Source organism: Trichoderma gamsii (genome assembly GCF_001481775.2).
Source record: "Trichoderma gamsii strain T6085 chromosome Unknown Scaffold_7.2, whole genome shotgun sequence".
In the NCBI taxonomy this organism is placed as follows: domain Eukaryota; kingdom Fungi; phylum Ascomycota; class Sordariomycetes; order Hypocreales; family Hypocreaceae; genus Trichoderma; species Trichoderma gamsii.
This window is the reverse complement of record NW_020171344.1, coordinates 657,614-680,522: the sequence shown is the minus strand read 5'-3', so window position 1 is coordinate 680,522 and position 22,909 is coordinate 657,614. Positions and strand designations below refer to the sequence as shown.

Genomic DNA, 22,909 nt, shown 5'->3' with positions numbered 1-22,909 from the left:
TTCCTATTTGATATCAGATTGCTTCTATTCTGATCCAATAGCTGATGGGATAGGGCGAATAATAGGGGGTCAGTCTGTTGCCCGCCATTCTTAGAATTATCTTGGCTGAATTCATGCAGACGACTCACTCACTAGAAGCAAAGGGGCGGCGGTTGGCGAGTTGATGCTTAAAGTAATGCAACAAACTACTGTGTTAATTCTTTTCTGCAGTCATGTATATATGATGCTCAGAAAGCGCAAAGTTTGGCTGGTTGGAGCATCATCTTCTCGAAACAGAAGATCTGCACAGCAACGGACACGAACAACGATATAAAAAGATGGAATAATAAAAGAATGGAATGCTAGACGCGGGGTAGCGCAATAGCTGGCTATGATCTCCGTCCTCTCGCCGTGGAGGATTGGGGCCGAAGGAATTCTTCCTCTGCCAGAGGGCTTGCGTGTCTCACCGGGTGTTTTTGGCCGAGACAGCTTAGCATTACTTGCCCTCTGTACGCCTAACGGTGAGGGCATGGCTCGGGGCAGCAAAAACGTCTCTCTACAGTGTTTACTCATATTCTTTTCCTCGTCTGTCGGTGCTGATCTCTCCCGTTGCGTCGATTCGAAGCTGCTGCCTCGCTTGGACCAGGCAGTTGATCATCATCCATGGTGTTCAGGTGGGCAGTCGAATCCAGCGGTTGGTCTGGTGCCAGCGATGCGCTGTAGGCCTGGGCTGCCTGTGTTCAAAATGATAGGATTGAGTCGGCATTTGACGGAAGCAAACATAGAGTGTGGCAAGCGGCGAAACAGCTTCCAACACATGGATGATATATGTGCTACTAGGGACTTGATTCATGCAGTGAATGGGCTGTGCAGCAAGGTCAAGTCGAGTATTACAGAAGGCAGCAGAGGACCTGGCCCTTTGCCGTCGCTCAGCCACGCGGGTGGAGAAGCGGCTAGGGCCCTCAAAGCGGAATCGCATCACGCGCGTCTCCAGTCCTTTTGACGTTTTCCCATTAGCTCTACCCAAGCAGCAGGCAGTGACTGTTGAGTGCGCGACATTTTCGTTGACCGTCTGCACCTTGTTCACCGGCGGGATTGCGTGCACAGCCCGTTCTGCACTCCGAGCGGACAGAGGGTTGAGTGCATTAACATGTTGCTTGTGCGCCCAAGTATGCCTTGATGCAGAGCATTTGAACAAAGATCCATCCGGTGCATAGCGCTACCTGTAGAGCGGCGATAGTGTTATAAAAGGCGCGCTCATCTGCACTGCACTGCATTTCACTCATGGCAAGAATCAACGCAAAAGTGGGATAAATCGTTCGACACCAACCTGTAGACTCTCCTCTCATCGATACTGCTCTCTATCAAGCTTGGGTTAAGACGACGAAAAAATACCATGTCTTCTCTCAAGGATCCCAAGGTTACTGATGATCTCGTCAAGGCTCTCACAGCCTCCATCGTGAACAATTACCCAAGAGACGTCCAACTCGCCGTCGCAAAAGCTATCCCAGACGCCCGCCCAAACGTCAGAGTTGGTGTCTCAGTTCTTATCCAGAATGAAAAGGGCGAATTCCTCGTCGGCGAGAGGATGGGTAGCCACGGTGCAGGTAAGATCTCTTTTCCCCCCTTCTGATTCTTGTGGAATTCTCTGTCTCTGAGGCTGTTAGAAGTACAGAGACTTGAGCTTGAAACAAGAGCGTTGTCTCTGGGGAACAAAAAAGTCAACGTTGAGCTATGGGGCTTTTGCTGACTGAATATGGCAATAATTATACAGGCACGGTGCAGACTCCAGGCGGCCACATAGATTTTGGCGAAGAAGATCTCAAACTGGTTGCGGCGCGAGAGGTAAAGGAAGAGACGGGTCTGGACGTCAAGTTTGGAAAATTCCTCACTGTCACCAACGATTTGTTCAAAGACGAGTTCAAACACTACATCACAAACTGGGTCATCTGCATCATGGTTGAACCTAATGCCAAGCCAGAGGTAAAGCAAAAATCCCCCTTTCTGTTGCTGCAAGGATGTGAGGTTAGAATTGGCGAGCTAACGCTGAGGAATTTTTTCCCTATTTCCTTACAGGTTTTAGAAACAAAGAAATGCAAGTGGTGGGCATGGATGTCGTCGGAGGAGCTGGTGAAGATGGACAAGGCAGCGGAAGCCAGGAAGGCAGAGAAGAAAGCAAAGGGAGAGGAGCTGGACCCCCCGGCTGGCGACGAGCTGTTTCTGCCTCTAGCCAATCTGTTCAAGCAGACAGTCGATGCGGAGGCATCCGATCTCCCCAGATTTATGGTTTCCACAGAGGGCCTTAAACACGTATAACCTTTGCTCTCCTTTTCTGTTTTCTTCCTTTTCTGTTCTGCTTTTGCTTCTTGCTCTTATCTTTGAGCTCTTGTACTACTTGCTTTTCTTTTACGGTGAAATCACGGCACAGGCACACAAAAAAGGGGAAAAGGGATGCGGTGGATAAATGACTGCAGCTTTTTAGACAGGGCTTAGATTTAGAGCGCACGGTACAGCTTCAGAAGCACTTTTGCATGCTTGTTTGTTGGTTTTAGATTAATAACAATCTCTAGAGGCGACTAGCAAAGAGAATCACCTTCCTTTCAAACTGTCTCAATCATTCAAAACAAATCTCTTCCGGTGGTGAATTTGTTCCTCTGCCCCTTGGTAGTGAGATAGAATACGCCCAAGTTTTAGGGTAGATGCCATGTAGCTCCAGTATTGGTATGTAGTTCTGCTTTCAATAGGTGCAGAATCTAGCTTGGCCTGTGCTCTTTTCTATGCTTGCAGCTGATTTGACTGTTTTCACATGTAAGTGAACTTATTTTTGCAGGAAAAAAAAAATAAGTAAAGATATTACGAATCTCGAACCCTGCGGCTAGGCCCGTTCCTTTGGTCGCAGGACTTGTGATGAAAGGAGGGCCCAGCACCTAGAATCAGCGTTGGAGATTTCTACATGGGCCGGCTAGCTGAGTAATAAGTAGTCTCTGCATTCCCCGGCCTGGGTTTTGGATTGGTCTGTTACAGCGTTTGTATCTGTGGCTCCGAGTGCTTGGTGGAGGGTGCCATCCGGGGGCCGTCTGTGGGGCCGCGTGGTTCCGGAGGCTTGGGCGTTTCCGGAGGACAAGTTTGGGGGATGAAACCTGCGTCAATGTTGGAGCTGCGAAGAATATAACCTGAAAATGCCCGAGGAGCTATCTGCTAGCCTCTGCAAGTGGCAATTTACATGTAAAGTGGACGTCTTATTCGCTCACGACTGAAGGTTCTCTGCATTGTACATAAGCACCCTTCTTCGCGATGTAACGAGTGTCTATTTTTGTGGTACTCTGCAATATATTGTGTAGGATTAGAATTGCGTAGAAACCGAGTACGAAGTCCTGGAAGTAAAATGCTTCCATGTGTACCAATTAATTTCTGTAGGTATTGTGACTAGCTTTGCGTTTATCTTATTTTGTATAATTGTTGGTGCATTTTTGTTTTGCCAATATGTGAGGATTGGAAACAGTTCCTAGATAACTAGGGTGTGTGCTCCTCATGAGAATGACAGCTTTGAGTTACTTGTCTATTACATGAAAAGGTAAATATTACATAGCAGATTATTATTGTTTATTTAGTTGATTTTATACACTTTGAGTGTCCTCTCCATATAATCTTTCCTCGTCTCATCATTCCTTGTCTACTTTTGATTCTGTCGTCGTAGCGAGATCAAGCTTCAGGCTGCAGCATGCACATGCACGTATGCATAGTGACACACGCGTCTCACTTCTTGCGCAGCACAGAAATGCAAGGCTGCGAGTATCTGTTCTTAGCGGCGTGATTCTCTATGCACCTCGTCATCTTTCCTTTCCATTGTCACTTTGCCTGTATCTTCTGCTGGTTACTCCAAGCTCACCTGCCCTTATGCAGATATCCGTACATAGTGAACCTAAAAGTACCTCGCTCAATATGGTAGCCTTTGGTCTACACCTTTGTATCTGCTAGGTATCTCTGAGCGCCCGCCAAAATGCTGGTTCGATCTATGCATATAGGCGGGCCTCGGAGCTTCCCACCCGCTCCATTCCAGCTAAGACGCAACCCAATGACGACTTCACTCGAATAGAGCTGCTGTGCCCTGACATGCTCCCATAGTGCGCGCAACGCAGTCGCAAGAGCTGGCCCCCAGCCTCGTTCAATGCTTTCTTGACGACATGCTTCCAGCCGCATCATCTCCGCCTCGCACTCATGCCCTCGCTTTCCGAACCCCGCCGGCCGCGTCTGTTACCGCAGAACCGCAAGCTTCGTCACCTCAAGGGCCTCTCGCTGCGGAATCTGTCGTTTGAGCCCGTGCAGCTGCGCACCGCCGACGATGTCGCTCTCAACAGGAGCACTAACAAGCTCGGCGCGCTGAAGGAGGCCGGTCAGCTGCATGGATCACGATCGTCGGACAACTTGCGACAGGATGCCCTGCGGCCCGAGAGATCGAGGTCGCAGCCGCCGCGTAGGACGAGCTTGATCGCCGCCAGCACGAGTCCCGCTCTGAAGCATAAGCGGCTGAAAGAGCTCCTGGACGATACCTTGGGAGACGCCTTCTTCTCGCTGCACGTCAACGGCATCGACGAGCCTGTCTACGTTAGCGAAACACGCGAGAGATCGGCGGTATGAGCCACGGACTCTACGGACTTTTTACCGATCGCTGAGGCTCCGACGCTGACTTTCTTTTTTCTAATTGTCTTCTCTAGAACTTCAACTTCCAATTCTTCGAATTGGCGTCCCAAGGATCGCCTGTCTCTAGATCGTGCCAATTCGTGATCCGAGTGTGGGCCAGGCGGCAGAAGCAGACAACCTGGACATTCCTGCTTGAAGAGCTGGTTGATCTCCGAGAGCTCAAGTTCATTGGCACGCTGCTGAACCGCCAATATCCCCAGAATGCGCTCATTTTCCACCTCGAGGATGGCGTCTACTCTTTTGACTTTCCAACCAGAGAATCAGGGCCGAGAAACGCTCCTCCTATAGCGACTTCGTCTTATTACGCATTGATGAAACTGGCGAACCTCGAGAGCTCGATCGAAGACGCCATGCGAACTCAACAACGAATCATGAAGCAGATAAACGATATTCTTGATAGCTCTACAACTGATGCGCCGGATGTGGCTGAGCAAGAGGTTGCTTTGGCACAAAAATATGTTACTATGCAACAGCGTACCAATAGACTTACACAAGCGAGAAGAGACGAATTGCGGGAGTCGCTGCGCAAGCGGAGGGCTGCAATTGCTACAGGCAGAGAGCTTCAAGAAAAGGTAGACGAAGATATTAGAAATAATCGTGAGACACTCATGGCGGCCAAACAGCTGCTGGAGCAGACACAGCAGCAGATCCGTGGCCAGCGTCGTCGCATATGCTCCGAGCTAGCCGACATCTTTCCCATTACTCCCGTACCCAACGCACCACCTCTCTCCTTTCAAATCTGCAACATACCACTACCAAACTCAACATATGATGCCGCTACTGCCAAGACTCTAAACGAAGACGTTCTTTCGGCCGGCCTGGGCCTGGTCACACTGCTAACGCGCCACTTACAACTCTATCTGTCTCAGCCACTCCTTTATCCGCTTTATCACCATGGCTCCCGCTCATATGCAAAGGATGACATCTCCCTTCTTACAGAAAAGGGCGGTTCCCGTAGGGAGTTTCCGCTCTATCTCCCCCGAGGTGGATCCACCGCCCTGCAATGGCGCTTCGAATACGCCTGGTTCCTCCTCAACAAGGACATCGAAACGCTATGTACTTCTCAGGGCCTCAAAGTAGTCGACATCCGGCACACGCTGCCGAACCTCAAGTATCTCCTCTACGTCTGCAGCGCCGGCTCGGAAGAAGTCCCCGCGCGCAAAAAGGGCGGCGTCAGGGGCCTATGGGTCGGGAGGCTTAAGGGGAGGCTCTCGGCTGTGCCGTCCCTGCTGGATGGAGAAGGAAGCAGTGCTGCGGGTAGCAGGCGAGGGAGCTCGGATAGCGACCTTACGACGAGCCAGCATGCCGATGCGCTGAGGAATGCCATTGCTAAGAGTAATGGGCATGGCAATGGCAATGGTAATGGTAATGGTAATGGCAACGGGGGCGATGCAGCTGACATGCTGCGGAGTCCTGATGGAGACTTGGGCTTGCCGTTTGCGACTGGCGATGCTAAGTTCTCTCTGAGGACAAAGGGGCTCCGAGAGAACATTGCAGGGTGAAAGTATATGCTTAACGAATCAACAGCTGGAGCTTCGCTTCTGGAACCGCTGGATTGATCTATTCGTGTACTCTCGACGTTGAAAAAAGTAGAATTTAATATGTCCTAGGCGTTTTGCTGGTCTACCAATTAGCTATCTCACTTAAGAATCAGCGTAAATATAAAAGCGAATGAATTGATAGAGAATCAGGGGGCGTAGCTCCCGGCTCATCCGAAAAATATCTGTTCACTCATTAAACGACAGTATGTATATTCGCTTGTGCATGCAACAATCATCAACACGCCAAACCTCCCAACATCTCGCCTTTTGCCAACTGCGAGCGCCCCCTATCATTCACCCCATCCTAGTAACAATTCCCCAACACCCTGCTGAAACATTCAAGACACAGATATAAGGAATGTTATCGTGAAAATCCTTAGAGCTAAAAAGAAATTTGACTTGACTCTACCATCTCAAGAGCTCAGCTTAGCGATCCGTCCTTGCAAACTTGACACTCTTCCTCCTCTCTCTCTCGCCAGTCATGGTCCGTCCAGGGCTAGAACTCAAAATCCCTCCGCCGCTGCCCTTGTTCAAAGCTTCCCTCGCCATGCCGACGGCCTTGCTCTGCGGCACGTCATTAGCATCGCTCCTGATGCTGCGATCCATGGTCATACTGCTGGGGCCTGAGCGCCCGGGACTGGATCTCCTGCTAGTGCTAGTCTTCCCAAACTCATCGCGCATGCGAGTAATAAGCTCCTCTGACCGGGCTGTTGCTGTCTCTCCCCTGTATTTGCCGGGAAGACAGGCATGTCCGCAGCCGTCGACGGGGCAGCATCCATCGCTGTAGACGTTTGGCGAAGAAGACGAGGACGAGGAGGACGCTACCTCGGAAGGGTTGAGGGCGGCGTGCCAAGTTTGCATGCACGAAGCGTGGCCGCCGTGGCAGCAGCTGGGACAGTACCACCACGCCGTCATCCACGACTCCTTGCTGGGGATATCGGTGACTTCGGTAGGCAGCGAGCTGGCGATTTCGGCATCACGGTGACCACAGACTGCGCAGGGGGTGACTACCTGACGGCACTTCTCGCACGTCCAGAATGCAGAATCGCCATTGCTGCGGTTGATTTCGCGGGGCTTGCGGCAGTTTGAACACATGAAACCTGCCTTGACGCCCTGTTGGGCTGGGTGGAACAAGGGGGTATAGTTTTCGCCCCAGTCGGGCAGACCAGCAGGCCAGCCTTTGATCGCTAGATTCCGCAAGAGTGCAGCCTCGACGAAAAGGCTCATTCCCATGAGGCGCGAGTGGTGCTGTCGTAAGATGGCGGTTGCTTGATAGATGTCGACGACATATTCAGGCATCAGCGGTTTAAGTAAAAGTACCATTGCAGAAGCGTTGAGGGCAGAAGTCCGTGACTCAAATTCCAAGGCGCGTTTTAAGAGAGAATAGGGGTCAAGCGGACAAGCAGGCATACTAGGCGTTTTGAATGTTTTCGAGTCTGGTGAATCAGTAGGGAAGGGGTAGGCGCCGTCTTCTGGCCAAGGGAAGTAATCAGTTATGACTATATGAGGACTTGGGTCATATTCGGGAGCGGTAGCCACTGGAACAGGACTGATAGGCCGCGCCATCGTAATCTCATTTGATGGGGTCGGACGGTGACCAGCAAAGCCCTCATGAACTTCTGAGTCTTCTGTTTGAGAGGCAAATGATGTTTGAGAGGGATAAGTATCATCGGTTGTGGCAGTTGTCTGTGAGATCATGAACATTTCTTCTGGCGAATCCGCCCGAGGCATTGCTGTGGAGTCTTTGGATGATTTCGGAGTTTGTCTCGGAGGCTTTTGTTCGCCATCTTCATGAGCCTGACTTGCAAATTTGACACCAATTTCGTTGCCAACTGCCGAGATTTTCAACGACTCGGGCCTCAAAGAGCTCGAGACGTTGAATGAATCTCCCCTCGGTGAAGTGTGGTCGCTGCTATCAGAGGCAGAAAACACTTGAGCAAAACTATCGTTTGAATCATGTCGAATAGCCTTGACTCGCCGAAGCTTTTCAGCTTCACTATGCTCCCAGCTTGTCTTTTCTGGATTCTTGGTCATTGGCACGTCAATGGCTCGCGCCAGAGCTTCCGTGTCATAAAAATCATATCCTTCTGTGATTGAAGTTTTAGATGCCTCGCTATCATGGCTCATCTCTGAAATCGGCGCAGAATCATGACGCTGTCGAGGGCTTGGACGATATGATCCATGAGCAGAAGGCCCCAAGTTAAGGCTTTCAGGCTCGATGATGGGCGTCAGTTTCTTGCCATGGGGAAAGTGTCGTTCGTCCCACTCAATAGTTGTGCCTTCGCCCACCGGCCTCACAAGGGGGGTCGGCACGTTAGAAGTGCTCTCTATTTCCTCTGCGAGTAGTGATCTCGCCATGGGCAGGCGCCCATCGACGCTTCCAGCTTGACCGGATGGCCTGCGTGACGAATCATCGCCATTAGCAAGATGGCTTACGCGAATATGACTTGTTGTCCTCTTAATATTGACTTTTCCTTCGTCAATGCTCCTCTTACGGAACTTCTCCGTTCTAAGGCGCAAGTGGTATTCCGCTCGTTTCTCTAGCAGGAGTGACATGGCATAAGCGAGAATACGCCATGTTTGTGATAATCGGTATTGTCGGACATTCTCAGCAGCCATAGCATATTGTTCCATGATGTCGGCCACTCGTTTAATTAGTGACTTTTCGCCACCTTCCAGAGGTAATTCTTTCTGGAGTATTTCAAGGTAGTTGCTAGAAAGATAGTGGTACACGCTCACGGACTTTGCAGCTGGAACGTGTCCAGATGCCATCCCCTGCTGGGTCTTGAAGATACCAGTAACGTTGATGGACTGCTCTAGGCCAAGAATTTGCTTCCCATCGTCCGGTAAGTTGGGCAGAGAGGGTGGAGTAGTGCTCATTGGTAGACCAGACCTTGTGCTGAGGCGCCTTTTGCGAATTGTTCGCCTGCGAGGCCCCAAAAAGCTGCCTAGAACGTCTTCTTCTGAGTCGCTTCGACTGACGCTAAGCATCGGGGTATTGGGGCTCGTGCTAAACGGAGTTCGGGGTATCACGTCTGAATCATGAGAGACAGACGGATGCGGCCGTGGAGGTTGTGGTCGTTCATCAAGAAACATGACTACGTCTCCTCGAGATGAAAATGCCATAGCAGAGGTAGATTGGCGATCAATAACTTTGGGAGCATATGCAACATCGCACTGGTTAAACATGCCGTCCCGTCCAACAGTCCAGAGCATGTCTTGGTCTAGCCATGTAAGTGCCAACGGCGAACTGTCGAATCGCTCAATCTCCTTGTACGGCATCGCGGGCCTCGCCAGATCCCAGATATGAACGACTGAGCTGCCATACCGTCGATTACTCGTCTCGTCATACGTCACGGCGATCTGAGCAAGACGTCGATTCTGAGCAGTCGCAGACCAAAGGCCGGGCCGCCAGGCAATTGTAGTCACAGGTGCCGGTGTAGTAACGCTCCACTTGGGTTTCTGCCGCTTGTCTGCGGTCGCCCCAAAATCCCACACATGTAGCTTCGCATCCCAGCCAGCACTCATTAAATGTATGCCATCAGAATGCCACGCAATGGCAGAGCAAGATTTTTCGTGAGCGTTGATCCTTAGCAAAGGCCGGGAAGAATTCCGAACGTCCCATTTCAAGATGACTCCAGATTCAGTGCAGCAGGCGAGCTCATGACCAACCTTGGGCGACCATTTCACCTGCCTAACGGGCTCATTATTCCTCATGCCTGAGTACCGTTGGCGAAAAGTTAAGAAGCCGGCTCGCGTCTGCAAAGGAGCAGATACATCAAACACACGGACCATTCCATCATGACTTCCGGATAGCAGCCAGCTCTTAAGATGGGGATTTACATCCAAACTGTGCACCTGTCGGGTATCTTCCTGGATTTGTATGTAGTCTGGGGCATCGGATACACCACCAGAACCAAGCCTGGCAACGTCGTAGGCGAAGATTCTGCCAGCAGCACACGCCGTAAATATCGTCGACGCGCCCTGCCACTTGACATCACGAATGTTGAGCTGATCTGCAATGAAGTTGTTGCCCGAGCCCGATGACTTCTGCGCCGTGATAGCCGCTCTCAAATCAACGCCATCTGTGAACTTGAAGCCGAAGTTGGAATCGCCAGATGTATCCGTCACTATCGTTTTAAGGACGTGAGGGCCGCCCAGCACCACGGCTCGGTGATCGGGCGTCACATCAAGGCACGAAATCGGGCTGCCCACGGGGTATACGGCATTTTGCGACTTTGAGGGACGAAATATAGTCGGGATGTTCGCTTGGCTGTTGGCAAGGTCGCCGCTGGTGGCGTCCGGGGCTGCCTTGCCTAGGAGCTTGCGCATGATCCTAGAGTCGAAGTGCGCCTGGCGAGCCATGCCAGTCGGTTCAATGGCGCATCGCGTGGAAGAGAGGATATTCTAAGGCTCAATTGCGTACGGAAAATGCGGCGCGGCCGAATCAATGGCCATGCGGCCTGTGGTATTGACGTTGAAATTGTCAGCTCGGTCGCACTCGTGCCTGACGATATGAAGTCACCGAGGATTGTAGTTGCGACCCAGGCCAGGTACAAGCTTGTACCTCCATGCTAGCAACCTACCTGGAATCTAGCGTGGGTGACCTATGGTGTGCTGAGGCAGCTGCTGTAGTGGGGAAATCCAGTGCTCTGCTGAGCGCGGGGAATCCCATGCCCTGGAAGCATGAGGCATTCGAAGTACTAAGACCTGCGAGTACTTGTGAGCAGCTACAGATTGGGCAGCATCGAGAAAAGACACGGATGGTTTACCCATATCTATACACATGGCTACCTACTACTGCTGATCTTGTGGCCAACTACATAGGTGTCTATAGCTTTGCCTCGATTTGGAGTTTGGACACTGTCTCTCATTCTGCTTTAGTGCAAATGATATCAGCCGCAAGGATTCAGAGATAGGTAGCGGTCGTTCACAGCACTTTTGGTAAATGCTTGAAGTAATGCAGTTTGCTTGAAGCAAGTAAAGTAATCTTCTATCTCGGATTCTTAAGAAGAAGCTCACATCTAAATACGTAGGCCTGCTCATTATCATATTATTCTAGAGCCAAGAACCCCTGGTATTTCTCAGGGAATCTAGAGGCTAATCAGCGCTCTCCCGACTTGAGGTATCATCTCGGTTCGGGAGGCGAAGCCCAAATTTGCAAACTACCACGCCCACAATTCGACAAGCGGCCCGGGATGCTGAATATCATAGATCATTGATAATGCTGTTAATGAGATCCAATTTGCTTCGAGCTTTGACTCGGGCATCCTAAATAGACTCAATAAGCTATGGACCTGCTTCGTTAGGCCTCTGAGAATCATACCTCGCGGGATTAGATTATATATGCCGACGTGTCGTGACTGTGAGTCATCACATCGGCAGCATACTTGTTGTCTTGATTATCTCTCGAATCTTTCATGCGTCGTTGCTCTTGGCGTCCGGACTCCTGCTTCGGCTGCGGCCTCTTCTGCCTCCAGGCCTGCCGCCACCCTGCCTGGCGCCTTTACCAGGAGGAGGTCTGACAAAGGCAAAGTCCACCTGGATCGTCTGGTCTAACAGTTTTGTATCGTGTGCTCCATCAATCGCCGCTCGGGCTTCTTCCAGTGTCGCATATTCGATCAGAGCATAGCCCTGTGGAACAGGAATTAGCGAGTTGCCCCATTTACCAAATCTGCTCTGCCATCGTGATTTCGTACCTTGACGTAGCCACTACGTCTATCGAGATTGAGATGCAAGTTCTTAATCTCTCCGTAGTCTCCAAACTTGTCTTGCAAGGCTTCTTCGTCGGCCTCTTCGTGGACGTTTGTGACGATGATAATCCAGCCCTCGATTGATCGGACTGCAGTTGCTTTGGTATGTGTCTGCATTTCGGACTCATTCCGCGTGGATGACGGCACGGCGTCATCAACTTCCATATCTACGTCGGCCATCTTGGGTGAGGAATAACGCGTGTATGGCGAATGGGATTTGAATGGATGAAGTGAACCTTTGGTAGTACCTGGCACCGCTAACAGACCGCGGGGCAGAGAAGTTTGGATGCGAAGCGCGCACATCACGTGATCAAGATCGCCAGCAAGAATCTACATAACATACGAACCATAGCATTTGGGCTGCAAATGATTAACTAAAATGGAGTTTTTATCCTAGGAATGCTGGTACTGAACAGCATCTCATTTACTTCTACGACAATGGGTGCAGATAATACGGTCTCCGTGCCAACTTGATGGATACGAATCCCAGCCAGAAAAGCAAAGCCTTGTAATGCCAAATTTCGCCAGCGTCGTGAAATATCATCCTGGCCAATACTCCACAAACTGGATTGGAATAATGGCATCGTAACTCAATTGTCGTTGGAGCGGTTGTGGTCGCAGTGGATAAAAAGGACATCACTGGCAATATCATGAACTGAACGTGTGTAGTCGCGGACGAATCTTCGTTATATTGACAAACGACACCAGACGCCGAGTACAGTCGTCGCGCTTCGTCGCATCTCTCAAATTGTGGATGATGCTCAGCCAGCCAATCGACCCGACTCAATCCATTTCCCTATATGCTGAAATAAAACAACCATCGGAGAACGGCCCCGTTGTCAATCCTCAAATCCTTCTTTCCCTAGCCATGTTGAAAAATTGTTTATGAGCCGGGGTTAGGGTTCATCTATTTCCGTCGTCAGCAACGAAGTCCTGGATAATGCTGTAAATCTTGAATGTTTTTACCTTCCGCTTGCCACCGGTCAGGGTGACGTTGACAAATCGTCGGGTGTACTTGTGGCGTTTGAGAGCACGACCCTTGGGGGTCTTGGCCTTCTCCTGAGGCTCAACCTGTAGGGGGAAAAATCATCAGTCTTCGGATTCGTCAGCGGGGATAAGGGAGTCGATGCGTCGTACTTTAGGAGTCTGAGACTTGACCTTGCCTGGATGAAAAGAAAGTCAGCGAATGAAGAACAAAAGGCGATATGGTTTAGTAGAGGTTTCACGTACCGGCACGGGCAAGAGATCCGTGAACTTTACCCATGGTGATAGATTGGTTTGGCGATGATGTGGACGCTGAGTCTGCGGTGGCGCGGTGAGATTTTTGGGGATTTCGCCAAATGATTGTGGGCGACGGTATCTATCACGTGAGCGGGGACTGCCCTGCCGGATAATTACGTGATCCGATTCTTTCGGCGATGAGTCAGCGGATGCCCGTGTTTTCGAGCTTGCTTCTTTGCCGAAGAGATCTTATTGGCCCTTTGTGGATCCACCCTTTGAACTGAAACGGTCCCACGCTACCAGAACAATGGACAAAAACAACGAAGCGACTTCAAAGGGCATCTCTTGGAACATTATTTTTAATAGAGATGAGATTTAGTTGTAAAGTATGAATGCTAATTTGCTTTTGCATTTAGAAGTATTAAGTAGAGTCAGACTATACGAGAGCACAAATCAAAATCGCGTCTGCTCTCTCTAGGTTTACATCTTCTTACTGGTTTGCGGCCTCGGTAATTTTATCTGCAGCACGCCACGCTACGGAACTTAAAGTGGTTGCTGCACTATGTCGTCATAGTTTGTTTATTGCTCGCATCGAGTCGCATGCTCCAGATCGACGACCGATGCATCTCCAGAATATTGGGTAGCAGATAGCCAATCTCTTAGTTTCAGCCAAGGACGCGAGAAATTCGATACTTTGTTTGTAGTTGCAGAATATTTGAAGATATAGAAGCTCTTTTTATGAGCTAATAGCGCAACAGCATGTGTGCATGCTCGATGTAATTGTAGTAGATTGGAGTGAACTTGATGAATATTAACAAAAAGAAAAAATGATTCAAGCCCGGGTTTTCCATGAAGCGTTTCATTCAACCAGGCATCATCAAATCACTATGCGATTAAAAACTCTTTGTTCTTGTCATCTGATCAATGCTTTGACGTTGATCTCTGTTCATCTCGATGCCTTTGACACACTTTCCGATGTTTTTAACACTATTTAGCATGTGAAGGTGTCAGAGACGATGTGCATCATTCTAGACCCGCAAAGAAGCTTGCTCTGGCTTCGAGAGTATTTCTGACGTCACGAAACAAAGCAAATCGCCTCACCACAGTATATCTCGTGCTGAACCCAGCCATTGCGCCTCATCTCTTCTTTCGGTATCACACCACAAAGATCATAGTATTATGCAACCCTAAGTGCTCCAAAGCAACTGGGCTTAAACAATGACAGCACCTCCAGACACCAGCACGGAGTCTCCTCGGAGGGCAGCTGTTAAACCACGGAAGACACTCAGAGAATTATTTTTGCATCGCCTTCCTCACTATAATGGGCCGTACAATGTTGGATATATGGATATCGAAGTCCCAGTTCGCGAACCACGGCCCGTATCCAATCTCAAAAGAAATGGAAAGCCAGTACTTCGACTAGATACCGTCCTCATGGGAATATACTATCCATGCGACTTACAATCTCACAATGGCGCCGAAAAGCCCCACCGTGTCGACTGGATGCCACGACCACGAGCCGCAACTGCCAAAGGCTACGCCAAGTATTTGCATATTCCAGCACTTCCAGTCACTGCTTACCTTGCCTGCACCTCTTTATTCACGAAACTGCCTGCATTTCGAAACGCTAAAATGGCTGCCCACTGGCCGGAAGACACGCGTAAAGACAATGGTCCGACCGGACAGAAAGCCCGAGAAGAAGAAGAGGATCCGACAAGTCGGCCGAGATTCCCCGTTATAATATTTAGCCATGGACTTGGCGGCTCACGGCTTTGCTATAGTTCAATATGTGGAGAGCTGGCGAGCTACGGATTTGTCGTTGTAGCGATAGAGCATCGGGATGGCAGTGGTGCCAGGACATACGTCAGTCTTCCGAGCAATGTTGAGGCCGCCGCTATCGAATCATCAACTGCCGAATTACACACCAATAACGATGGAAATGAACATGCCGGGGATAAAAAAGTGCAACGTCAGAGGAAAAAGGGATTGAATCCATATTATGTGATGGATTATATACTGCCCAAAGATAATGCACAGGACACTTCTCCACACAACCGCAGAGGTGTCGATCGTATCTTGAGGTCAGCCCAGATTGAACTACGACAAGAAGAAGTCAAAGAAGCCTTTTATATTCTCGAATTATTAAACTCTGGGCACGGTAGCGACATTGCGTCCGTGAACCTCAGAAAGAAAGGAAACATAGGCTCTAGTTCTATGGGACTTAACGGCGTCGATTGGGACGACTGGAAGAATAGGATGTTCCTCAGCAAAGTCACCATGATGGGGCACTCATTCGGAGGCGCAACGACTGTTCAGATTTGTCGAGATGACTCTCTTACATGGCTGGGCCAAGGCATTGTTCTTGATGCATGGGGCCAAGCAACGCCCTCAGGCGGAGAGACCTTGAAAGAAAGAATCACCAAGCCCATCATATCGATTTCATCCGAAGTTTTTATGCACTGGAAAGAAAATTTCGAGAAAGTTGTCGAGTTTAGTAACGAAGCCCGTGACTCGGGGACTCTGTGTTGGATGCTCACACTAGTTGGATCGACTCATCTAGCAATGACTGATCTTGCCGTGCTCTACCCACAATGGATGTCGATACTGATGAAGTCTATGGTTGATCCGCTACGAGCAGTTTCCCTCACTACAACAGCATCGCTGGAGTTCTTGAAGATCATCTTACCTCCAGAACAAACCAAGTATAGCATGTGGGCAGATGAGAAGCTGCTACAATCTGCAGAACCTCCTTCAGAGCCCGAGGAGAGTCTTCGAACTGACCACGCTCCCGATCACAAATGGGTGGCTGTACGATTGAAGATACCAAACGAATTTGCAGTACGATTGCGGGTGTGGATTCGACGAACTTGGCGGTTTCTTATTTGTGCTGGGCGAGAAGTCGCTGATCTCAATGGTGGGCTTCATGACTATGGGCTGAAAGACGAGATTTGGACTCACATGTGTCCCACTCACGAGGCAGTGGAAGAACATGTGAAACAATATCGATAAAGCTGTGGCAGCAGGTTTCCGGGTTTCCAATTACGGCGTTGACGGTATTGTACGACTATGGCTATGAAACATTTATTTACGAACGATGAACGATGGAATGATTAGTGTATCAATATTAGTTTAGCGTATATATGAGCAAAGAGCTTGCATAATATTACTGTATACTTTTGAAGACGAGGGCACGACTTTCATTTCATAATGTCTTTATAATACAGTTTCTTTGCATGATTATGTACCTCCTAAGCTGTTAACAAGAACCTCGCAGACTTGACTGGGCTGCTAGCCTACCTGGTAGGGAACAATGTATCTATTGACCTCTTTCTACATGATGTGGCCTAGGACGGTGTATATAATCTAACTGTTTAAAAACGAATAAAGAAGGCCTATCAAGTTCATAGGTACTTATGCTAGACACATGTAGATGTCCACGCCTCGTCGCCTATCACGCTGCATATACGCCGCTAAGCGTTAGCTTTGACTTGAGGAGCTGTGACATCATGCGCGAAGAGAGCAAGTGAGCCTAGAATCAAGCTTAAAGAGTTTCAGTCGATGAAGCGAGATCAAAGGCAAACTGTAAGACAATATAAAAATTACCGTGTAGCCAGTGAGATTCCTAGATGGGAAAAGCCCCTCGTTATTGACCAAGATACTCTGCCAGATATGGAGAAGCGTCACGAGACAACGTCACTTTGTCACTTCTAGTTGCTAATAAGATCGATCATAACGACCTCTTCTGATCGGAGGGATCGAGATATGCCCGGTTGGAGGCTACTAGCTGCTGAGAAAATCTGTACAGCTTCTTACATGGCTAGCTCCGATTCTCCACCCCCTTCTAGATATACGATATCCGAAGGGTGGATACTTGATCTGGTTGAAATCTCCGGCGAGCGTGGATTGGCATATAATTCCAAGCTCCATTGGACAAACCAAGTTTTGTGGATGGATGCCTTCGAGACTGCGAGATGCGCCATGAGGCACGTACATATGATGTGCATGATGCAGCGGCGATCCTGGACGCATACGAGGTGGAACATAGTAATAGTACTCCGTATACTGCTTGCTACTACGTGGTTAAACATCAACCGAGTCACATTGCTCTACGTCTTCTTACACGCCACTCCCAAAGAAATGAGTCCAGCTTCTTGGATTATCACGAATCTACTACGTGATTACTTGCGATTTCCACGCTACAATTCAGGCTTATCTTTGAAGAGGCTAATGAAACTTTGTTTTCAATCTTGATAATTTAGAATCAAGTTGGCGTAAGTGAAGGCGTAGAGGCGTAACGGGTCTCATCTGTCAAGCATAGAGTTAGTAGTAGCAGTTGCGGCAACGAAACAGATCTACGGCAAGTGTAAATCGCCACAAGTAAATCTTACTCATACCTCTAATACATGCTCTCACCCATACGTACTCTTCCCTCTCACCCTCATCAACTCTCCTTTTAAACTTTCTGAGCTGAAACAGATGAAGCACCAGTATGACTACCTAGTAGTAAAAGCAGAATCAGAATTGCTGGCATGTCGCGCTGCCACGGCCATTGGATCACTTCCATCGTTCCACCCTGCAGCAAAGTTCGTGTTGAGAAAATTGGGGCCGCGATCGAGGGAGCTAAATAGAGCGCCTACGTCCCCAGACTTGTTCCTATTTTTACGCAGACTTGGGCGGCGCTTCTTTATTGACGAAGCCCAAACGTGCTGCTGGCGCGCTAGCAGCTAGCGGCCGGGGGTTAAAGAGTCGCGAACAATCCATGTCGGTGATCGGCCCCGGATCCAGCGCTGGTCCCAGCAAAAGCCACCAAGGCTAGCAAGTGGGGAGAGTATTTGAGGCTACTTTGAAGTTTGGGCGTCCTTTAGCGGTTCGTATTGGCAAAGAGCCGAGAGGGCATGTTCCATTGACAGCTGCGGTGCCCAGATGGAGTATCATGTGTGCATGTTGAGCGGATCAGCCAGCCAGGGACTAAGTTTGGACTTATTGGTGCCTTGAAGCTGCAAGAGCATGGAGCTGGAGGCTGTGATGTACAAGTACAGCATGGAAATGGATACATGGAAGTCGCTGGAAATAGGAAGCAGTGGAGCAGCGTCAGTTGGCATCTCCCACCGTTCCGTATCATGCAGACTCCATGCGCCTATACGGAGCATACATGGCACGAAGTAACGCCATGGTTGGTGCCTGCTGCTGCAGACAGGCACCGCTGGAGCATCTTCCAAACATTGAACCCTTCATCCACCTCGTCCCTCTGCCACTAATTCCGAGTTTCTCTCTGCCGCTACTTTAGCACTCCATCCATCCTATTCCCCTGGCCGGCAGAAGCGCTGCGTGCTTTTCCACCTGCCCAAAAGCATCGCCCAGCCCAGACATTGCTGGATGTGGATTCTGCCTACGCCATAAGCCGTTAGCACTGCCTGTAAGGTAGCACCGCTGACGGTGAGGCAAAGATGCACCAGAGAGCACGAGCAGCAGCACTGATGGCTTTTCCTTTTTGTGGGAATAATTCTATTCCTCGGGCTATTCCGCTATCCATCTCGTTGCTTCTTTCAAAGCAGGGTGGTGAATCGATCAGGCCACTGGCCCCTCGCGCGTAGCTGTTTCTGCGCGGCTTCAGCTGGCGTCGCCCGTCTGCTCGGCTCATTGGACCACCTCATCGCCGCTGTCTCAGTCTGCACACCACACCACCAGATCGCCCAAACCTTGCTCCTCCCAAGCTCGTATTGCGGGCACCAAGGCCACTGGCCTGGTTTTTGGCGCCTCCTTTACCCGCTCGCTCCCGCAGCTACCACTCGAGGGTTACGAAGTGCCGTACCAAGTACGAAGGGGCCATATTGTAACGTCGTCCGTCGTCGCATTTCCCTGCCCCCCACGTGCGTTCACTGAATGCTTCCTGCACAGGCCCAACACCCAGCCGCTTTTCTGCCGAGGACAGGCCTTTGTGGTTGGGTGGCTTTTTCATCCTCGCTTTGTCCTTCTTCATTGTCATTCATCTCCAAAGCGACGAGCTTTCACGCTCCATTGTCCTTTGTGGCTGCCCTCGTACCTCAGGAGCGAGGCGCATGTTCCCAGCAGCGGCACCGGCTTATTACCTCGTACCAGCCACATCGTAGCCACTGACGAGCTCCTCTCCCTTGTGTCAAAACCATCTCGCCGCCATCTGGCCATCTATTTTTACGCCTCTTGCCAATCGACTTGCTAGGCAGCATCAAGCGACCCCAGCAAAATGTCCAGCCAAAGGACTCGACCCGCTCGGTCGAATAGCTTACAGCGCATGCTTGAGCTCGAGCGTCGTTACATGGTAAGCGGAGACCAGGATGTTACGTCTCCAGGTTTCAAGGCTTTAAATGATGGTCTTAAACATGCTAATGCGCACTCTCTTTCAACCACATCTAGCTCGAACGACTTCAATCTACGCCCAATTCCAATCCTGACGCAAGAATCGACACCGTCTCTAGACCACCGCCTACCATATCACATCGCCCTGTAAATCAGGCTTATCGCATTGAAACCTCTGCCAAAAAGGATGCTCGAAAGGGTGCCAACACAACCAGAGAGAAAATGGCCATCACTCAAATAGTTCCGCTCACCATCAATATCAGCTCCACTGATCTTGGGCTGGATGCGACATCCGAGACAATTACCGACGCGCGAACCAAGACGGTAATTCTACCTCAAAATCAACCCGGGAGCAAACCCGTACTCAAAGCTGTATCTTTTGACGTTCCTCTGAGTAATGATGAAGATGAACGGAGATCCATTTGTCAGTCTCCAAGTTGGGAGGCATACGGCCGGCGCAAAAAGACCGAAAAGAAGGATATGAAAAAGGAGCAGAAGAAGGAGCAGTTGAAGAAAGAGCAGCAGAAGAGGGAGGAAGAGAGGAAGGAGCAGGAGAGAAAGGACCAACTGAAAAAGGAGCAGCTGAGAAAGGAGCAATTGAAGAAGGAGCAGCTGAAGAAAGAGCACCAAAAAAAGGAGCAGTTGGAAAAAGAACAGCGCAAAAAGGAGCAGCAGCAGAAGTCGTCGAAGCGTGAAAAGGAGGAATCCATACTCAAAAATGCTTTGATTAAGAAGAAGCGCTTGAGCAAGCAACCTCCCGCTTCTTCGCCGCATGCCCTAGACCAAGCAAATCGTATGACGTCTACAGCGGCGGCTTCGAGAGACAAACAAAGACCTTCGAGCGCGCTAGAATTTACAACTCCCTCCAGAGATGATGTGCCTAATCGCCCTCATCATGGACGATCGGGCTCTTTCACCTCTATGATCAGGGCTCCCTTTGAGTCTCGGCGGGCTTCCCTTGAAACATCGCGCCCCAGCGAAACAGGCTTTATTGGAGGCATCAAGCTTGAAATTCAACGTCATGCTGCCCATCAGAAGACCGTGGAAGAACCTGAGAATATGGATGAGTCCAAAATCCATCCAGCGCTTCGGACGAACAATGCGCACAACCAAAAGTGGTCTGCCCCTCCTGCTCGCGCAATTCTAGAGTCTCAGCGACGGGCTTACCCTCCCATTACTAGACATCCAGCGGCAGCGGCCAAGACAAGGTCTCTCATCTCTTCGGCAGAAATGGATGCTTCCGATGTGGGGACAATGGACAGATGGAGAGCCTTTGTTGGTTTGAAGCCCAAGGAGCCCGGGGAGTCATCAAAGGCCGCCACGGAGCAGCAAGCTTCAAAGCAGCCCGTCATAACCAACGAGGCAACCAAGTCTGCACCTGCATTGCCACACTCTCAAACTGACGCGAGGGATAAGCCGGCCGTCGTTGCCCCTTCTCAGAAAAGCAGAGGCCCTAGCGTCGCTCAGCCATATCTCCCAAACAGCGGCAGCAAGGCTTTGGAGCAGAGTTCAAAGCCCAAGCTCACTGTGTCTACAGCCATTCCCTTGTCAAATAGTTCTGCTGCTGTTCAGCGGGCACAAGCCAAAGAAAACACAGCCCAACCCAGCCTTGCGTCCTCTATGGATGGTATGAAGAGCGGTGAAATTACGGACAATGGACTCACTCAAAACGTAGCCTCTTCGCAGCTGTCTTTGCCACCTGCACCACCTCGTCGAAGTTCAAAGCGGAATTCACTCCTGAGCTTGAATTCAGTATCATCTGTGTCTTCGCCACACTCGCCAGCACATCGGCCTAGCAGCTCTGACTCGTCTAACAGCAATCACGATCCAACTGCAGCCAAATCAAAAGCGATTTCCGAGTCTCATACAACCGCCACGAAGCTGCACGAACGGGCTCACAACCCTCCCAATCTAGCAACGGGCGCTATCGAACAAAAAGGCGTAGACACACAAGGCGGCGGTGCATCTCTGCGTACGTCTACACCACGAGAGGCCAGTCGAATTACTAGGGACCACAAGCCAGATCCAATAGACATACCACTATGGGATGACATCGAGTCTTCTGTTTTGCAAGTCATCGACACAAAGGTATCGCTGTCTCCGATCCGCAAATCTCACAACTCGCTGCGGGATGATAGCGACTTCACTGTTCGTCGACTTACAGACGGCCTAACCCCCACGGCCTCAGGAGATGACTCTTCATCTGACGATTTCCACTCAATATCGATGCCTGGTACGCCTGACACCTCCCGACCTCAATCTGAAAAGGATGTTGCCCCCATGAAAGATGCTGAGAGTAAGCGATTAGTTACGGAGAGTCGCATGAGAAATAGCTCTCAAAGCCCAGCTAGACAACCGCTTCTTCTTCAGCCAGGGGCTGGCTCGAGCCAGAACAGTTTGGGGTTGAAGAATCCACGACCTGTGGCCAAATCGACCACTACTGTTGTCAATGGACAAGCCATTCACCACCGGGTTCAATTGGAGGCGGATGGAATACCTGGAGCCGACTTCTTACCGAAGCTGAAGCATCAGCCTCTGCCTCTGAAGCTGGTGGAACATGTAGCAATACCAAAGCAACAGCTTCAGTCTACGGTGCTAGTCCCTGGACCAGCCTCATACCTTGAAGAGGCTCGAAAAGCAACCCCCTTAGCCCCGCCTCCTCCACTGCTAGGATCGCCTCGCCTTGGTCCAAAAGTCACACCGCCATCCTCCATTCGGAGCCAGCCTTCATCCACATCTGACCTAGCACTGGCAAAGGCGCCACGGCACGTACCTGGGTCACCTGTTGTTGGAGGTGAACCAATTGCCAAGATGTTTGTCGAGTGCTGCGGGTGCAAATTCTTTCACGATATGCCCAGCAATCTCTACGAAGCCATGGCTAATCCAGAGGCCATCATTCGGCCAAGAGGCAATGTTGGCTTCGCTGGCGCAGTATCTATGACTGTAAAGTGCCCGTGGTGCTCCCACGAGATGAGCACCAAATGCTGTGCTGGCTATGCTGCCATGGTCTATGTGAAGGAGAGGCTGCACTGATAAACTCGTTGGCCTCTTCTTTGCTTCTGTTTATATCAAACCCATTTATGATGCTACGATTTTCTCTCAACAATAAGCTTGAGCTGTCGCAACGGATCTCTTTTTAAAGCAACTAACCGTAACAGGAGGAGCTGTCTGCTGAATCTCTTTACTGCCTTCTCTTTTTCTTTCTTTCTTTTCTTTTACGACGATTATGATTATGACGATGTATAAAAGCTTAAAAGACAACTATGGACTACATTAATTACCAAACTTGCTTTGGATCTGTTGCTGATATGGACTATCTTTCAACCAGCTACAAGTTTTTTTTTATATATGCGCGAGAGAATTTATTGATCACGCTAT

The 22,909-nt window shown here is 50.0% G+C and overlaps 8 protein-coding genes across 8 annotated transcripts; 4 read left to right on the top strand and 4 right to left on the bottom strand.

Annotated features, from left to right (window-relative positions):
- Positions 1–210: 210 nt before the first annotated feature.
- TGAM01_v202866 (hypothetical protein) lies at positions 211–552 on the bottom strand (the record flags this gene model as incomplete). The annotated part of the gene is made up of 1 exon (XM_024549078.1): positions 211–552. One exon carries the CDS (start codon positions 550–552, stop codon positions 211–213), a length of 342 nt encoding a protein of 113 aa, XP_024406193.1.
- Positions 553–1,375: 823 nt separating this feature from the next.
- On the top strand, positions 1,376–2,295 carry TGAM01_v202865 (hypothetical protein; the record flags this gene model as incomplete). The annotated part of the gene is made up of 3 exons (XM_018802322.1): positions 1,376–1,586; positions 1,754–1,962; positions 2,056–2,295. 3 exons carry the CDS (start codon positions 1,376–1,378, stop codon positions 2,293–2,295), a joined length of 660 nt encoding a protein of 219 aa, XP_018664678.1.
- A 1,902-nt stretch (positions 2,296–4,197) lies between these two features.
- TGAM01_v202864 (hypothetical protein) lies at positions 4,198–6,182 on the top strand (the record flags this gene model as incomplete). Its single annotated transcript, XM_018802321.1, has 2 exons — positions 4,198–4,611; positions 4,695–6,182. The coding sequence occupies 2 exons, from the start codon at positions 4,198–4,200 to the stop codon at positions 6,180–6,182; spliced, it is 1,902 nt and encodes a 633-aa protein (XP_018664677.1).
- Positions 6,183–6,647: 465 nt separating this feature from the next.
- TGAM01_v202863 (hypothetical protein) lies at positions 6,648–10,586 on the bottom strand (the record flags this gene model as incomplete). Its single annotated transcript, XM_018802320.1, has 1 exon — positions 6,648–10,586. The coding sequence occupies one exon, from the start codon at positions 10,584–10,586 to the stop codon at positions 6,648–6,650; it is 3,939 nt and encodes a 1,312-aa protein (XP_018664676.1).
- Positions 10,587–11,639: 1,053 nt separating this feature from the next.
- On the bottom strand, positions 11,640–12,277 carry TGAM01_v202862 (26S proteasome regulatory subunit N7; the record flags this gene model as incomplete). Its single annotated transcript, XM_018802319.2, has 2 exons — positions 11,640–11,855; positions 11,921–12,277. The coding sequence occupies 2 exons, from the start codon at positions 12,275–12,277 to the stop codon at positions 11,640–11,642; spliced, it is 573 nt and encodes a 190-aa protein (XP_018664675.2).
- A 580-nt stretch (positions 12,278–12,857) lies between these two features.
- On the bottom strand, positions 12,858–13,238 carry TGAM01_v202861 (40S ribosomal protein S30; the record flags this gene model as incomplete). The annotated part of the gene is made up of 4 exons (XM_018802318.1): positions 12,858–12,881; positions 12,941–13,045; positions 13,112–13,137; positions 13,205–13,238. 4 exons carry the CDS (start codon positions 13,236–13,238, stop codon positions 12,858–12,860), a joined length of 189 nt encoding a protein of 62 aa, XP_018664674.1.
- A 1,175-nt stretch (positions 13,239–14,413) lies between these two features.
- Positions 14,414–16,204, top strand: TGAM01_v202860 (platelet-activating factor acetylhydrolase; the record flags this gene model as incomplete). Its single annotated transcript, XM_018802317.1, has 1 exon — positions 14,414–16,204. The coding sequence occupies one exon, from the start codon at positions 14,414–14,416 to the stop codon at positions 16,202–16,204; it is 1,791 nt and encodes a 596-aa protein (XP_018664673.1).
- Positions 16,205–19,418: 3,214 nt separating this feature from the next.
- On the top strand, positions 19,419–22,564 carry TGAM01_v202858 (hypothetical protein; the record flags this gene model as incomplete). The annotated part of the gene is made up of 2 exons (XM_018802316.1): positions 19,419–19,493; positions 19,589–22,564. The coding sequence occupies 2 exons, from the start codon at positions 19,419–19,421 to the stop codon at positions 22,562–22,564; spliced, it is 3,051 nt and encodes a 1,016-aa protein (XP_018664672.1).
- Between the last annotated feature and the right edge of the window lie 345 nt (positions 22,565–22,909).